The 17745-nt window shown below is 41.1% G+C and overlaps 1 protein-coding gene across 2 annotated transcripts in view; it reads right to left on the bottom strand.

Moving 5' to 3' along the window:
* The window catches only part of LOC126981597 (valine--tRNA ligase-like), an 81955-nt gene extending 64449 nt beyond the window's left edge, over positions 1-17506 (bottom strand). Inside the window, exons 1-5 of one of the 2 annotated variants that reach the window (XM_050833039.1) lie at positions 17298-17506; positions 13611-13760; positions 9064-9188; positions 6842-7006; positions 3709-3910 (exon numbers count right to left, since the gene is read on the bottom strand). In XM_050833039.1, the coding sequence (XP_050688996.1) occupies positions 3709-3910; positions 6842-7006; positions 9064-9188; positions 13611-13760; positions 17298-17483 (828 nt within the window). In that variant the 5' untranslated portion in view covers positions 17484-17506. The remainder of the gene's footprint in view (positions 1-3708; positions 3911-6841; positions 7007-9063; positions 9189-13610; positions 13761-17297) is intronic. The other variant, XM_050833040.1, reaches the window with a different exon arrangement.
* Positions 17507-17745: the final 239 nt, after the last annotated feature.

Raw genomic sequence — 17745 nt, 5'->3', positions numbered from 1 at the left:
AGTTGCCCGTATCCACATCCACAACATTAACAAAGCACTTGCCCTGTATCAACATGGTGTCGTCTGCTAAAGTAAGGGCTCCCACGGCTTGTGCCGCGCATCATGGCGGCTTGGCGCAATTTTCAAAATTCAGTCGTGGTGGCTGCTCGCGCTAACTGAGGCTTTCATGCTAATTAATTTTTTTCTTGGTAGATGGTGGCTCGTGCTAATTGCGGTTCATGCTAATTGTTCTCACGCTAAGTGGGGCTCTATTATGTCTCTACGGGAACATTGTGAAATAGTGCACCAAAATAGTTCACAGTCTAAAGGTCTCAACAGACAAATATTAATCTGCATAGAGGGGAAAGTCATGTAGTGCGGCGACTATGTCAGGATGAACGAGCCTCCCATAACCCACTTAGCCAGTGGGGTACCTCTTTGGCCGACTCGGTAGGGAATGGCTCTCTCGTCACGCTGGTCGCGGGTTCAATCCCAGCCCAGGAAGCCGGCAAATACCCTCTCCTGGTCTTGATTAATTTCTCATGTGTTGTTTCGAAACACGCAGAGGTCGTGTAGGAAAATAGAGGAAAAAGAGTAAAATAAGCTCTCGGGGCACGACACAACAACTGAAAAAGTGTTTCTAAGGGGGCAAGCAGATATCCGTAAGTCACTATTATTTATTCCAGGGTTGGCGGTTTAAACCAATAAAAAAAAAACAGTGGTTTAAACCAACTAATAAAACCATTTTTTTTCTTTTGTGTGTATCTTTGTTAGTTTCATCAGTATTGTGGTTTTAACTATATGTAAGATTTTAATTATGTACAGCAGGGTTGGCGGTTTAAACCAGGGGTGTCAAACTCAAAACCCTTGGAGGGACAATTCATACTCTGAAGTGCCGTCATGGGGGCCAACAAGGGTAGAAAATACATTGACAAGATTTAAGTTACCATGATACCGTGGGCCATGAGTTTGACACCCCTGGTTTAAACCAAAAACCCATCAATAAAACCAGTGTTTTTTGTGAATCTTTTTTAGTTTCATCAGGTATTGTGGTTTTAATTTTTTTAATTATGCACAGTCATTTTACAAACACCAGGATGAAAACGTCAGTTGGTAAACTCAAATCTCTATTCAAATGCTGTAACTTCAAAGTACCTGAAAACAACTTGCTGCAATGACTCTTCATTTGTACTATTTGTCCTTCCATTGCTTTACGGCAATTTTTACAAATTGCTCGGCAGCCTTTTCTGCCTTCAACAACCTTTTTTTCAAAAAATTTCCATATATAGTCTGGTTTTCTGCCTGTCATATTGATGAATAGTTCAGCACTAGGTTAATCACCAACAGTTTCAACTTTGTTTCTAATAACTTGAGTCTTGATAGTTAATGGTTTGATCACTGCATTATAATATCTCTGTGCCTGTTTGAATAGAATAGAATCAGTAAAATTTCTAATAGTTTTCATAGTTCAAGAAAAAGATTAAAACACAATCATAGTCACTTTTCTATACACTATTTGCTCTGTTTCTGTAATTAAGTATGTTCAGTATACAGTATGTATCAATTTAAATTACATGGTAGTTCAGCGTATACGTATCTATATATTTTCGGCGTTATGAGGTCTGACACGAGAAGGATTTAGCACATCATCTTATCCTCCCACTCATCCTCACATCACCTTCGCTGTATGGCACTGTTCAAGCACTGGAATGGTAGACACACGCACACGTTGCATTATTTCAACACTTTTAAGACTTGCACATCTTTCAAATGCGTATTATCTTAGCCTTTTCTTGGGAGTTACACGCCAAGACCCGTTACATAGGACCCGTTTTCGCACCAGACTTGCGCGTCCCTCACAGCGGGCTCCCTCACTCTAGCTTAGTTAAAACACAATTTTGGTCTTTCATATCTTGTTTCCAATCAAGCAATGTCCACTCCCTCCACATTCCACACCATCACATCACTGACGCCCCTGTAACTAATGTGTGCAGCAGTATTACAAGGATGCAGAGGAGTTCTTTGACTCAGAAACTGACGCCTATCAGCACATTTTAAAGATTTCCGGCTTCCTTTCTTTGATGCCACACTGTGAGGGGAGAATACGATACGAACGGCTTAATTTACCCCTAAAATCACGTTAAAATGGCTTCTCAGGGTCTTTATAAGCACATAAAAATGTGATGCCGCAGCGTTTCCGTCATATTCGTCGATGCCTCCGAGGAACACGCCACAAATACTTCCAAGTTTTTGTGACTCATAGCCTTTACTGCGGGTCAGGAACGGATCCTAGCACACTGATACTTAAGTCCACTTGTAAGACACAACAACACAGCTGGGATAGCGTAAGTCCTCGTAAAGTAGCGTACAATCCTGGGCACTGCTGGGCAGCGGAGGCCACTTTCTCCTTTCCCGCAGACCCGCAGACTAGTAACTGAACACGAACAATACGCGTTCTGCGGTGATCAAGAACTTTAGGTCCTGAAACGGTACCAAGAGGAACGATACCCTCATCTGATGTGTATGATGCTTTTTTCTGATGTTTTATTCACTAGATATATTATAGAATCTGGTCAACATCTTTGACTTCCAGCACCTAATTATGAATATAAATGAAATAATATTAAAAACACTCCTGAATATACCAAAAATTATGCCAAATGAGGTTAGGCATAAAACTAAATTTCCAGTACGCCAACCAGGCCTGGAATATACCAAACTGTCATAATTATGCCAAACCTGGCAACCCTGGTGGGAAGGGAAAGAGTGACTCACGATTCTAGTCATTCAGAGCTGCGAGCTGCGGTCGGGAGCAAGGTGCAAAGTGATAGTGTTGTGTAACAGTACTACTGTATTACTGTACAGTATTACTGTAGTAGCGAGGTATAGTGCAACTAGGTATTGTAGGGGGGGGCATCGTGAATGCAGTCATCACCGAAGGCTGTCCTGGAAGCTGCAATGGTAATCGTCGCCTGAATAATTGACAGGACCACTATTCTAATGATTTTCAGTCCTAGTAACTCTATTCTCATTAACAACTCAGAATAAGTATTACTTAGGTTCTAGCACAGTAGATATTAGATGCATGCTGTCCATGTTGCATGGTGACACTGGCGTCTGTGGACTGTAAATTGTACATACGTACAGTCTGTGTATGCTAAGGAGGCCATTGTTGTTCTGAGTCATCATAACAGCGCCCTAACTCCGGGAGCGATGCAGCGGCAGTATGCGGTGCGGGTATAGCCAGAAAGACGCTCTCTCTCTCTCTCTCTCTCTCTTACAGCTGTTTTTGTAGCATGCAACTGGAAAATTAGAAGAGGTCTTTCATGTTGTACTACTCTTTAACATTGCAATTAAAAAGCATGTTAGAGAAGCTGCATTTTGCCTCTTTTACAGATTGTATGAAGATCAAATGAATATATTGCTAAATCCATCTCTAAATCTATCTATAATTCCTTTTCAAACTCATATATGTATATACAGATAGAATTACTGGAATAAAAATACTGAAAAGCAAAAAAAGAAAAAAATCTGTGGTTTAAACCAAAAAAAAACATGGTTTAAACAAAAACAAAAACTGGTTTAAACCAAAAATTTTTTTTTTTTTTTAAACATTGTTTTATGCCAACCCTGATTTATTCCCTGTGGATGTTGAGGCTTGACTCTATATATCAGTTTTTATGATAGCATAACAGAATTATCTCACAGAATACTGCATAAAATGCTTACCTCTATATCTGAAATAGCAGACTTCAAGGTGCAAGACCAGTTAACAAGACGATTTGACCTGTAGATGGTCCCATCTTCATGCATCCTGACAAAAGCTTCTTTCACAGCCTCCTGAAGCCCTGGATCCATAGTGAAACATGTTCGATCCCAGTCCAATGATGAGCCCATCTTTTCTAGCTGGTGATAGATACGATCACCCTTCCTGAATAAAACACAAAGAAAAAAATCAATTAGAGGTAGGTAGTCCTCGAGCCACGATGCATCAAATGAAGAGCATCAGAACCAACAGACTACCAGCCAGGCATGTTATGACACTGCTCAAACCTGGAGACAGTAAGGAAGATGTCACCTTCTGAAAACCCCATGTTCAGTGAGAATATCCTGCATTGCAGGAGAGGACCAGGTGACAGGTGTCAAAGTTACTGCAAAGACTCAAAATAACCCTGAGTATAAAACAGAACATGTTTTCAAGCACTCTTGTAAAGTTTACTGTCAAACAAGAAAAAAATAAATAAATAAAGCTTGTTTCTGAGATATGTAAGTTACAGTTATATAATTTGCATCTCCATCCTCAGTTTTGATCCAGTCATTACAGACTAAGCATGTATGGATAGCTAGATCAAAAACAAAAAAAAGCTGTCAGCTTTTTGTTCTAGGACAATTAGGACAATGTCAATGAATTTTCAAAGTCAAATTTGGGGGTATTTTACAATTTTCTTAGTTTTTTTCTCAGCTATAGACAAATATAAGGAAAAAAGCTGATGGCTTAATCCAGCATTATACTTAGAAATATGTATGGTTAGAAAATAAAACACTGACGAAAATGGGGAGGCGGTGGGCAAGTGGTCAGCACCCAGGAGCGGTGGGCCCGCAGACCTAGGTTCAAGTCCCATCGATGCACGCTGACAATTTCCAACCATCGCCAAGTGGTGGAAGGTTACCCACATGCTGCCCAGATCTTCAGTCAACCCTAACCTCAGCAACTTCATTCAAGTGAAGCACTGGGGAGCAGCATGGGCCAAGCAAGAGTCAAACCATGACAGTCATTCTACATAAAATTCACTTGCGCCACTAAAGGGTTGTCCCTGTCAGCGCTAGAGGCAGCACATATAAATAAATAAAAACATAAATAGACTCATTTTCAGCATTTTCTTCCCTTTTGCTCAAACACTATTGGCCAGACCTAAATAAAACTTAACCCTATAAGCTCCGACGTTTTCACATTTTCGCACTTCTAACACCTAGCATCGTACTCATTTATCTGAACAATAATAAAGCTCGTGAACACTAAGTACTGGTACCGAATCAATAGCGTAAAACAATAATGAATGAGTGAAAAGAAGCTAATGGACAGTAAAAAGAAAGAGTATAAAAAAAAACGGAGGTAATTCTCTCTCTCCCCCTCCCTCCTTCCCTCTGTCGCTCATCACAGGCTTGGAGGAAGAGTGGAGACATCTCCACACGGCAAACAAATGTCATACACACGCATCATGTATTTAGCTACCTCGCTGTTGATTTTATTTTTCAGGAAAAATCAGCACAAAATAGACAGCGATGATGATAAGAGATATGTACAAGTGTGTCTGAGAGAGAGAGAGAGAGAGAGAGAGAGAGAGAGAGAGAGAGAGAGAGAGAGAGAATTTCTGCCACTTAAGTAAGACACACTTACACTTGGACACATCCATGGTGGAGAGCCTTTGAATTACCTTTTTTTTTATTTATTAGCAAGTTTCTGATACGTCAAGGGGGTGGAAATAGGTTGACTGGAAACAATTTTATCCATTGCTGGGGCGGTGCGGCGGGGACAGCAAGAGCTTTTATACGGAGGTAAGAATCACAAATATTACACTACAGACATTGCAAATACCCTTAGAAGAATGATTCGTTACATCATGATAATAAATAAATACCTAAATAACCAGGGCAGGAACAACGGAGAATAAGACACAATCAACCAGTCAACTTGCATTTCCATTTCTCTATCCTCGTTTTGACATTCAAGAAAAAATAAATCACCATCAAAATCGTACCAATAATTTGTCTAGTTAACTAATCATACATCTTCATTTCTTTTTTCCATTATGGGGAGAAAAAAAGTGGAAAGATAACCAGCTCTGAAACCGTAGAGTAGCTACTTAGTTTTCATTATGTTTTCACTATTAGGCTACTTCCTCGGCAACAAAGAGACAGTCATTTAGAAGGTTTGAGGAAGCGGATGGGAAGAAGAATGGCCAGTACTTCGTCTATTCTTTCTTTTCTTTGCCCCTCTCCATCACTTGAACTGTTCTTATTTCTTTTCCAGTATTTCTTTATCCTCGATGGTAAAACAGAGGCGATTAGAATGTTCAATAGGAAGGGGAAGTGTATCATTTTGATCGAAGTGCCTGAGGGGTGGCCAGATGTGGCCACCCTCGGAGCTTGTAGGGTTAAGGCTTTTTTTTTTTTTTTTTTTTTTTACATAAAGGGAGACAGCTCTAGGGCACTAAAACAAAGTAGCAACAAAAAAGCCTGACAAGCACTGCTCCAACAACAGAAAACAGAACAAGAAGACAAACGAGAGGTCAATATCAGGAGAAGAGGTGTCTTGACCCTTCTCTCTTGAAAGAGGTCAAGTCATAGGCAGCAGGAACAATAGACAAAGGAAGGATGTTCCAGAGTTTACCAGCAGAAGGGATAAAAGAATGAAGATGCTGGTTAACTCTTGCATAAGGGATTTGGACAGTACAGGGGTGAGCAAGAGTAGGAAGTCGAGTGCAGCGGGGCCATGGGAGGAGGGGAGGCATGCAGTTAGCAAGATGAAACACTGGGGAGGAATTTAAGAGGTGGGACACTGTCAGTAAGAAGAGGGGAGTTGATGAGACAAAGGGTGGTATTACAAGACACTTTCGCTTCTCACATTATCTATTTCTAAAGGTCGGGTTCTAATGAGTGTTTCTACAGGTTCATGGTACAGAGGAAGGGTCACTCTATCACCAGGGTCATAGAACTACTCCTGGAAATGCCCACAACTCCTACGAAAGCCTTGTCAAATTAGAGTTTTTGGGCGATGAAATGTCTTAAAATACGACCTAAAGAGTCTTAGGCTCTACTCTATTCAAGAGAGCTGTGTCCCCTTAAAACCAACACAACTTACTCATTTTTCCACTGCCACACCCGCTTCACAAACTCTTCTCGTCCAAGGTCATGACGAGACACTCCCTCCTCACGTCTCAATTTCTTCTCTACAGCCACTTGTGTAGCTATACCAGCATGGTCACACCCTGGCACCCATAATGTTGTGCGACCTTTCATTCGATTCCTGTAGGAAAAGGATTAGGTTATTTGTTTGTGGATGTGCAAACTCTCACCAAGATTTTGAAGGAATTACAAAAATATGTGTCATTTTCATATGTTAAATCTAAGTCAGAACAATTATCTAAAATTTTATTGAACTTTTCGTAGTTGAATCAACCTGGCAATTTATTGCAAAAAGTCTTTTCCTTACTATAGGATACATTCCATAATACTGGGTACTTTATGAGGGTTTCATAATTAAAATTGACTGAATTCTTTCAAAATCAATGAAGTTAATCCATTACGGTACCCTCTCGAGTTTCGCAATCCTCGAGTTTTGCAGGTCAGAGAGGCTGTGGCAAAGTTGAGGGGTGGAAAGGCACCTGGCACCTGTAACATCAGTGCAGAGCCGCTCAAAGCTGGAGGTGAGGCCATGATCCGTGGGTTGCATGCGGTCTTGACTGCCGTATGGCAGTCCGGTACCATTCCTCCTGACTGGAAGAGGGGTTAGTCGTCCCTATTTGGAAAGAGAAAGGGGACCGCCAGGACTGCAACAACTACCGTGGTATTACACTGCTCAGTGTGCCAGGAAAGGTGCTTGCCCACCTATTGCTGATGCGAATTCGCAGCCAACTGCTGAAGCTGCAGAGACCTGAACAGTCTGGGTTCACGCCTGGCAAGTCAACAACTGACCGTATCCTAGCGCTTCGCGTACTGGTGGAGCGCTGACGTGAGTTTCGATGGGATGCTTGCAGCCTATGTCGATCTCAAGAAGGCATTTAACTCAATGCATCGCAAGGCACTCTGAGATCTTCTGCGACTCTGTGGGTACTGGGCAGAGTTGTGGACCAGAGTCATTGCGGAGCATTCAATGGCAATGCCAGGGTCACTGACCTTGTTTCTGCCGATGATGCAGTAATCCTGGCGGAGTCGCTGGAGGTTTTGGTGATGGCTCTCGAGGCACTGAACGAGGGGGCAAAGCCCTTGGAACTTCAGGTCTCCTGGGCCAAGACCAAGGTACAGGTGTTTGGAGGCTTGCTGGATGAAACAGTACAGTCTGTTCAAGCGTGTGGCGAGGACGTTGAGATCTCAGAAAGTTTCACATATCTTGGTAGCATAGTTCATAACAATGGTGAGTCTGGCCAGGAAGTTTTACAGCGGATTGGTCTGGCCCACGGTGTTATGGACTCACTCAACATGAGTATATGGTGTTGTTGATGTCTGTGCAGAAGGACAAAGATCCAGATCTTCAAGTCCCTTGTGCTCCTTGTCTTACTCTATGGTTGAGAAACATGGACACTAAATTGGGACTTGGAGAGGCAGATTGATGCCTTTGGTAATAATTGTCTACACAGAATCATGGGATATCACTGCAATGACTTTGTGTCAAACCAGCGACTACTCCGTGAGACTGATTCAACATATATTACCTGCATAGTCTGTCAACACCAACTCCGGATATACAGGCACGTGGCACGTTACCCTGCAGCTAATCCTGCTCATCAGGTTGTCTTTGTAAGAGACAATCCTGAGTGAAGGAGGCCATGGGGATGCCCATGGAGTTCATGGCTTGAGCAAGTCGATAGATCCTGCCGGGAGGTACTAGGGGTGGGAAGGGGGCCTGCATGGAGACTCGCCCAGAGGGACCTCCACGTTTGGCATCGTAGGGTGGGCGAGGCGATGCGCCCCCTGGTGTATGCCCCCATTGATTGATAACACTTTCAGTGCAAATATTTGGTCTACACAACCCCTCCCTTTCATAAAAAAACCTTGTTTATCGCATACACTTCTCTCAGTTATATTCTTCATCCTCGCATTTAAAACCCTTCCATACACTTTCCTGCCACACTGAGTAGACTTATTAACCAGTTACACTAACCAGTACACTATATAAAATATATTAGTCACTAAATCATGCATATCAGTTACCCTGACAACATGTTCAGAGCTAGATAAAAGTTAAAAACAAGTCCTAAACTTTTGCATAACAAATTTTACATTTTTTTCACTTTCCAACCATTGTTCAAAGACATTCAGAATATACCATAGCCAATAACATTACATACTGCTGAGTATTCTTACCAGCGACATATAGCGTCCTCCACTGCGTTGGTAAGTGCATGGCCCAGGTGTAAACTGCCTGTCACGTTTGGAGGAGGGATGACCATGACAAACTTTCCTCTTGGATTTTCTTCATTCATATTCCTCTGCAATATTAATTATTCTTGGTGAATATATGACTTAATACCTTAAGGGCAGTATTGCTAAACATTTCGTCGCCTAAGTTCACATATTTGACAAGGTTTTTGCAGGAGTTTGGGACATTTCCAGGATTAGCTTTATGACCCTGGTGGTAGTTTGATCCCTCTTCTGTACCGTGAACCTGAAGAAACACTCATTAGAACCTGATTAACCCCTTCTTTGACCTTTACAAATAGCTGATGTGAGAAGCAAACATGTCTTATAACACCAACCTAAATGTTGCTAGAATAAACTGTAGACAATTTAATCTAACATGAAGTGCTAATCTTTAGATACTTCATACCTTTTTCATTATCTTCACTGGGTTTTGTTAGATCATTTCATGTGCATAATCAATCCAGGGCCTGGATACAAAGGAAACACTGGGGCTAAGTGATCTTGCCTGATGCTCTTACCCAACTTAATATATGTAATGCTAAGTCCAAGGGTGAAAAAAAAAAAAATAAATAAAAAATACGTTTACTTTTACCCATTTCAATTTACATTCTTATTACTGAATTTGGTTTTCTCATGGATAAACTAATTACAATACCTACTTGTCAAATAGATGTCAATGTAGCCATAGATTCATACTTTAAGATTTTATATTAACTTAACCCTCTGAGTACCGATGACGATACGGTATCGTCACCACTGGATGTTACCGCCAAATGGGGGTGGATATACACATCGTCACTGAGTTACCCTTACACTCGGTCTTATTTAAAGTTTTGGTTCCCGAAGACCAGCCGGGTATCACGTGATAGCTAGAGTTCTCCCAGGTTCTCGTGATCCTATCGGATCGCCACATAGTGAAAACAAAGGAAAAGTTCAGGACAAAAACAAAATGTTGCTTCCCATACTTTATAATTTTCAAAACCGGTCTTATTTCTCGAAATATAATTGTTCCATGATGCACTGAGTGTAAAGTGTGGAACTACAAAACCGCTGAAAGCGGAGTGAGATGAAGAATGACAACATTTTTTATGGTTTTGGGATAGATTCGAGTGTTTTGAAAGAAAAAAAAAAAAATTGTGCACATAGTGCAGTATGGGGTGTACTAGTTTTCTCGCCATAGCGCGGTACTCAGAGGGTTAAGTAACTTTCCCATGCTCTTAACCCCTTCAACACGAGGACGCGTATACTGTCCTTGCATGCCCCGTACCATATCCAAGGACACGCATACTGCGTCCTAACTTGCTTTAGCCAATATACAAGTTATTTTATCTCTGTATATTTATGCTTACATCTCAAAATTATCAATTCATTTATGTTTCTTTAGGTGCACCATTTAATTCTGCATGTTTTCATATATAATACATGATGATTATGTTGAGTTTATGGCTGAAAACTGGTTTTATTCAATAGCGACATTTGAAATTTTCTTTGGTCTGCCTTTTTCCGCCATAATCTTTAAGTGTGTGTGGGGTTTTATGGGTCGGCGTGACTCCTAGGCCGACACACAACTTCTCCGTGTCATTCTCAGTGTTTCCATGACTAACAATGGCAGGAGGAGAGTGTTTTGTATCTTTCACGTCTGATTCTGCACCAGAGTGTCCACAGCCAGAGACCTTGACTCCTCATAACCCTCCTATAACCCTCCTCTGGCTCCTAAAAGAGCTCTCAGTGTGAACACAATTGGGAGAGAGCTGAAACCGACTTTTTCAAACTTGCAGTTAGCAAGTTCAGAAGAGCAGTCAGCATGAAAATATCGATAGAAGATAGAAAGAGAGGCAACATGGCGGCAGAATTTAAGAGGTAGAAGACTCAGTAAGAGGAGAGCTGATGAGACAAAGAGCCTTAGGCTCCACTCTGTCCAGCAGAGCTGTGTGGGTGGAGCCCCCCCACACGTGAGATGCATACTCCATACGAGGGCGGAAAAGGCCCCTGTATATGGATAGCAACTGTGCGGGGAGAACTGGCGGAGACGGTACAGAACGCCCAACCTCGAGGAAGCTGATTTAGTGAGAGAGATGTTAAGTTTCCAGTTAAGATTTTGAGTTAAGGATAGACCGAGGATGTTTAGTGTTGAAGAAGGTGACAGCTGAGTGTTATCAAAGAATAGGGGATAGGTGTTTGGAAGATTGTGTCAAGTGGATAGGTGGAGAAATTGGGTTTTTGAGGCATTGAAGGACACTAGGTTCCTTTTACCCCAATCGGAAATGATAGCAAGGTCTGAGGTTAAGCGTTCTGCAGCCTCCAGTCTGGAGTCTTGTAATTCCTGTTGAGAGGGTCTTCTGTTGAAAGAAGTTGAATAATGCACTCAGCGTATGAGTGGATAGGACAGTTTGTTATAGAAAGAAAATCATTGATGAATATGAGGAAGAGTGGGTGATAGAACAGAGCCTTTTGGAACATCACTGTTGATAGGTTTAGGGGAAGAACAGTGACCGTCTACCACAGCAGAGATAGAACTGTCAGAGAGGAAACTGGAGATAAAGGAGCAGAGAGAGGGATAGAATCCGAAAGAGGGCAGTTTAGAAAGCAAAGACTTGTGCCATACTCTATCGAAGGCTTTCGATATGTCTAGCGCAACTGAGAAAGTTTCACTGAAACGGCTAAGAGAGGATGACCAAAAATCAGTTAACCCTTTCATTGCTAAACGCTCACAGCGAGCGTTAGGCGTATTTGCTGGTGGTGCTAAACGCTCACTGCGAGCTCCACCTGCACTCAAATCTCCCACGTATGCAAGTGTTCCAACACTAATTCTCACAACACAGGATTGCCAATTGAGTGGGTTTTTCGCTAAATTTGGTGGAAAATCATATCAGCCCAGTGAGGCAAATCTATGGACGAGTAACTGGTGGATGTTCTTGCCCAATATTGCGGCATTTTTGCATAGCTTCACCTATCACCTGACTGATTCTTTGACCAAATAGTTGAAAATATTGCAGTTGGCAATACTCCCTTGCCAGAATCTGAAGGAGAGATGTCCGCAGTTCTCTCAATATGGCTGATCATCCTGCACGCACCGACGTTAGTGTTAACATTCATCACTCCCTGAACGTGCATGTACGTTCGCAAGAGAGGCATACATAACCAACTCCTATAGATCTAGACCTCCTCTTTCCAATGGTGTTTTTGGTTTCTAGCTGTGATGAATAGTTTTTGAGATACAGATGTTAAAAGAGACCCCCCATTGGGCTGCCTGACTGCGCCTGAGGGGATAGTCACGTCCCGTCCCGCACACAAGGAAAGGGTTAAGAGAGCAAAAAGATCGCCAGTAGAACGCCCCTTGCGTAATCCATACTGGCGATCAGATAGAAGGTTAGAAGTGGAAAGGTGCTTTTGAATCTTCCGGTTAAGGATCGATTCAAAAGCTTTACTCATAGAGGGTAAGAAGCAGCAGCAGAGGTGACACTGGCAACACCTATATGGTCACAACAAGGCATTTATCTAAGAACATTATTTCCCCTACCTGCACTCCCCCCCTGAACAACAATTTATTGGGCCAATTGGCTAACGGTGCAATTTGGTCTCTCAGCTGCCATTCATTGCACATTTGGTGACCATTTGATCAAACATATGTAGGGCAGCTTTCACTGCTGTCCATGGAGAGACTTGCACTTGACCGAATAAGTGGAAGAATGGTGGGAGGATCGACCAATCACTGAGCAAGGATGGTCGATTATGTAGAACCTACCAGCTGCCATGTACTGCATAGCATGGGTGATTGAAACCCAATGATGCACCAAGGTATTGTGTGCATAATAGTGAGTTTTAGGTGCATGATTGCATAAGGATGGGAGCCTATATGGTGTGAGTGATAGTGGAAAGTGTGAAAACTGGGGGGGGGTTGAGTGTTTTTTTTGACAGCTAAGGAGACAGTTCAAGGGCGTAAAGAAAAATATAAAAAAAAAAGCCCGCTACTCACTGCTCCTGAATAGAGATCAAAGGAGTGTGTAGCATAGAAACATATTTGCTTCTGAAATTATAAAACATTGATGCCATCCTCGTTTTCTCTAAAGAAAACCTTTTTCAGCCATCCAAAACCCCACAATATTATTATTGTAAATTCTTAATAATTTCCAAAATATAGAAATTCAACAAGCTTAGATTATAACTTTTTGCCTTCAAGAACTGAGATTAGAGTGATATAGAGTTGTGTGGAGGTCAGATGCATAAACTTTTACTGTATTATCATAAAAACAGTAGATTTTGTGAACAAGAACACAGTGAACTCAGCACAGCATCAAGCCGATTCATGTTTAGACTTCAAAAAATATTTTCAAAACAATTAAGCCTATTGTTCCCAAGGATATAACAGGCACTTTCTAAAATCAGAAGAAAAGGCACTGAAAACTTTTAAAATGCCTACATGACAAAGCTATGAGAATGCCAGTATCAAACAATTGAAAAATGACAAAATATTTACAAATGAAACTCACCCCATGCTCTGGTTTGAAGAAGCCCTCCTTCTTCCACCAGTCGTACCATGCAGCTTCCACATAACGGGGGCTGTATTGGGCAGGCAATTCTTCAGCAACATCCTTCTTTTCCCCCACAGGTGTCAAAATGTCGTAGGTGATGACTTTTTTCTGTTGAAGGTATGCAAAAAGATTCTATATTAAAACAATAAAAATACAGTAAATGTATGCATGCTTTTCTTTCTGAACAAATAATAAAGTACACCTGTCCCCTTGTATTCACAGGTTCACTACTCCTGGATTCATATATTCGCAGATTTCCCTCTAATTGCACAAAGGCTGCCACAAAGAAATTTTCATGGCACCACTCCAAACATTTCTGCGGATGATTTGGCCATCCAGAAGGAAAGTATGCTGTATACATGTATTTTTTTTTTTTTTTTTTTTTACAGTAAAGGAAGCAGCTCAAGGGCATCAATAAATGAGAACAAAAAAGCCTGCTAAGCACTGCTCCTATAATAGGAAGTATGGATGAGTGGCCACAAGAGGTAAGTTATGGGTGGTCAGGTGTCTTGATATTCTTCTATTAAAGGTCAAGTCATAGGCAGGAAAGTAGATAACTAGGACCGTAGATAACTAGGCAGTGACATTATTCTTGACAAATTCTCATGAATTCGGGTATGTATGTCTTTGTACCTTAAGTATAAGATCGCCAAGTTTCATTGAGATATGATCAGTATTTAGCAACAAAAATTATATAATACGCGGAAAATGCCAATAAATGACAAACATTTTTCACAAAATCTCAACTATTTTTCAACCTACTGTTTTGAAAATGTCTGTGGACAAAGGATACATATTGCTTCTTTTACATCATGGCAGATTTTAGTTATCAAATTTCATATAATTATTATGAAAAATAAGATCAGAAATCAGGTGCCAGTTTTTACTTTAACCCTTAGATTACGGCGATCGTATATATAAGTGCGCTAACACACGCCCCACCCGTACGGGGATCAAATATATAATCATCACACTCTATGCTCCCTACGTTGCAAATATACCGCCAGTTCTTGACTCAGAAGAATGGTGGAGGCATCTGGCATCCGTACACACTCTCATTCGTCTCAACGCGCGGCCTACCTAAGGCCACAGATCATTTTCCACTTTTGTTCAGAATACATCTGGCATGTCTCGTGACGCATCAAGCAGTTCCTCTGCTCCGAGTGGAAGTAGAGCGCAGGCGAATCAGTGACAGTGACTCTGATTACTGCTAAAGAGGAGGGAGGGGCAAGTAGGTAGAGAGAGAGAGAGAGAGAGAGAGAGAAGTGGGGGGGGAAGAATTGAAGATAAGGAAGTAGGGAGATGAATGTTTACAAAAGTAAGGAAATAAAGCTTAAAATTTGATAACCTATGGTGGAGTTGGGAGGGAGCGCGAGAAAAGGGAAAAAAAATTAACTGAGGGTGGTGCCGGAAGCAATAGCCAGGATTACAAGTTCATTACTCCACACCTGTGTTAACAAAAGTAGATTATGTCTCCCCTTCTCTCTCTCTCTCTCTCTCTCTCTCTCTCTCTCTCTACCTGATGGGATTAATTGGCAGGATTAAGATACTGTAGATATACACCTTGATAAGATATTTTTATAGCGACAGAGAGAGAGAGAGAGAGAGAGAGAGAGAGAGAGAGAGAGAGAGAGAGAGAGAGAGAGAGAGAGAGAGATTTACATAGAAAATCAGACCTAACAGACCCCAAGGCCCAGACTAGGTGGTCTGTCCTTAAAAATAAGTGATTCTACATTGATCAGATGGCTCCAAAATTTTGCATTTCACTCTAGTTAACATTCTTTGCATTTAACTCTAGTTAACATTAAGTTGAAGGAAGTGACAATTAATTTTATTTTGAAGGGATTCAATCGTGTAACACTGGACCACTGAAGGTGGGAGCTTATTCCATTCTCGCACTACAACATTGGTGAAGAAAAATTTGCTGCAGTCTGCATTTACTTCCATACATTTGAGTTTCGTGCCACTGTTCCTCGTCTGCACTTTCCACACGGAGCCAGACGCAACACATCCGATCACGGCCACGACTACTCACTCACTCTCTCCCTCTCTCTCTCTCTCTCACTCTCTGAACATATACCAAAACAAGCTATCGTCCCTGCACTAAATATGTGATTGCTTAGTCTATTCCATTTCCCCACCACCCTGGCTGCACCCTGTAACAGACAAAACTTGTACTCAGCACAGCTAATATCCAATAGGCTCTAACCTACAGGGGGTCTTACCTCCCTCAACCCCCCTTAGTCATTAATAGATAGGTAAATATACATGAACCTCCTATAGGGGGTGGTGGAGGGGGGCTTGACTCCCATTCCCAAATTTCATCGAACTGGGTAAGTATGCATCCTAGGGCCACATAGGTTGCCACGCACATTTCATGGCTATTTTAACACATGTTTGGGGGAATATGGAGGTGAGTGTAGCCTTCTCTGCCATCACTGACAACAATGCCTGAATGTGAAGCATATCACATGTATTTATCATAAACATTTAAACTTAACAGTCCTAACAAAACTAAATCTAACCGAAAATAGCAACCTGACCTAACCTAACCATATCAAACTAAACCAAACTGGACCTGATACCCCGGCTGCCAAAATACAATGTGCTAGACTGAGGTCATCAACTTAACATATTATTTTTAGACTTCTTTAGTTTTTCAGAGGCTGTTAATTACTGCAATGAATTCAGAGAAATAACATACAACACAATGTCAGTATTAACCTTATGCAAGATGGCTGCTTTTATTTCCTCAAAAAATAAAAACTATCTCAATAAAAAAGCATCATATTTTACTATGAAGAGAGTGTCTTGAAAATACCACACCAACTACTACTGCATTATTACCAAAAACAATCACAGAATAATTAAAAACCTTCATAACTTTCCAAATATAAAGGGCCATATTACTAAACATTTTGTCGCTTAAGTTCACCTATTTAACAAGGCTTTCCTTGGACGATTGGGCATTTCCAGTAGGCTTTTTGACCTGATGGTAGTTTGTCCCTTCTTCAGTACCATGAACCTAAAGAAACACTCATTAGAATTCAATTGCCTCCCTCTTTGACCTTTAGAAACAGTTGATGTTAGAAGCGAAATGGTCTTATAATACCAACCAAAGATTCATACATCATTGTGTTATTTCCTGTATATAGTGTATAGCAAGTATCTTATGCAGTGGAGTAGCTATTTTTTATGTAAATGATGAGTATTAGGGCCGTATTACTAAACATTTCGTCGTCCAAGAACACATATTTAACAAGGCTTTCATAGGAGTTTGGGACATTTCCTGTAGTAGTTCTATGACCCTGGTGGTAGTCTGACCCTTCTCTGTACCGTGAATCTAAAGAAACACTCATTAGAACCCGATTGATCCCCTCTTTGACCTTTAGAAATAGTTGATATGAGAAGCGAGTGTCTTGTAATACCGACCTTAGTGCAAATTAACAACCATATGTTTAGGGTAGTAATTGCAGTTGGTCCTTTGGAATGACATTGACCTATTGCTTTCACTTTTAAGCTCTTCGGTGCATCACGTACATGTAACCTACAACTAATGATGAAATTAGGAAGTATTTCGGCACCGTGCGGGGATTTCATGTCAACCTACAATACAATTTTAATGCAAGCACATGTTGATCTTACCTCCTCCACCTTTTTCGTTTTTTTTTTAACTTCGGTACTTTTTTCAGTCGTCTTCGCCTGCTTCTCAGCAAACTTAGCTAGTTTGGCTGCCTTCTTGGCTTCCTTTTCGAGTTGCTTGGCTGTCTTGGGTTTGTCTGAGGCTGGGTCCGGAGAGGCCGGGTCCCCCGTGCACCCGTTGTCAGCCATGCTGCCACACTGAACGGACGAGCTGATTATGACGATGATGATGTACACGGTCCTTATTCTTTCATCATCTACATTATGTTTTAAATTCATGTAACTAGCATTAATTCATAAGTCACTACTATGAAAAGTATTATAAAAAAAATAGATGCATACATAGCTATTCAAGGTAATTTGTCAATGATAAACGATCGAATATATATATATATATATATATATATATATATATAGTGACTTTAAAATATGAATTAATGCTAGTTACATG

The sequence above is a fragment of the Eriocheir sinensis genome, chromosome 48 (assembly GCF_024679095.1).
Source record: "Eriocheir sinensis breed Jianghai 21 chromosome 48, ASM2467909v1, whole genome shotgun sequence".
NCBI classification, from domain to species: domain Eukaryota; kingdom Metazoa; phylum Arthropoda; class Malacostraca; order Decapoda; family Varunidae; genus Eriocheir; species Eriocheir sinensis.
The sequence above is the reverse complement of the archived record's forward strand: the minus strand, read 5'-3'. Positions and strand labels throughout refer to the sequence as shown.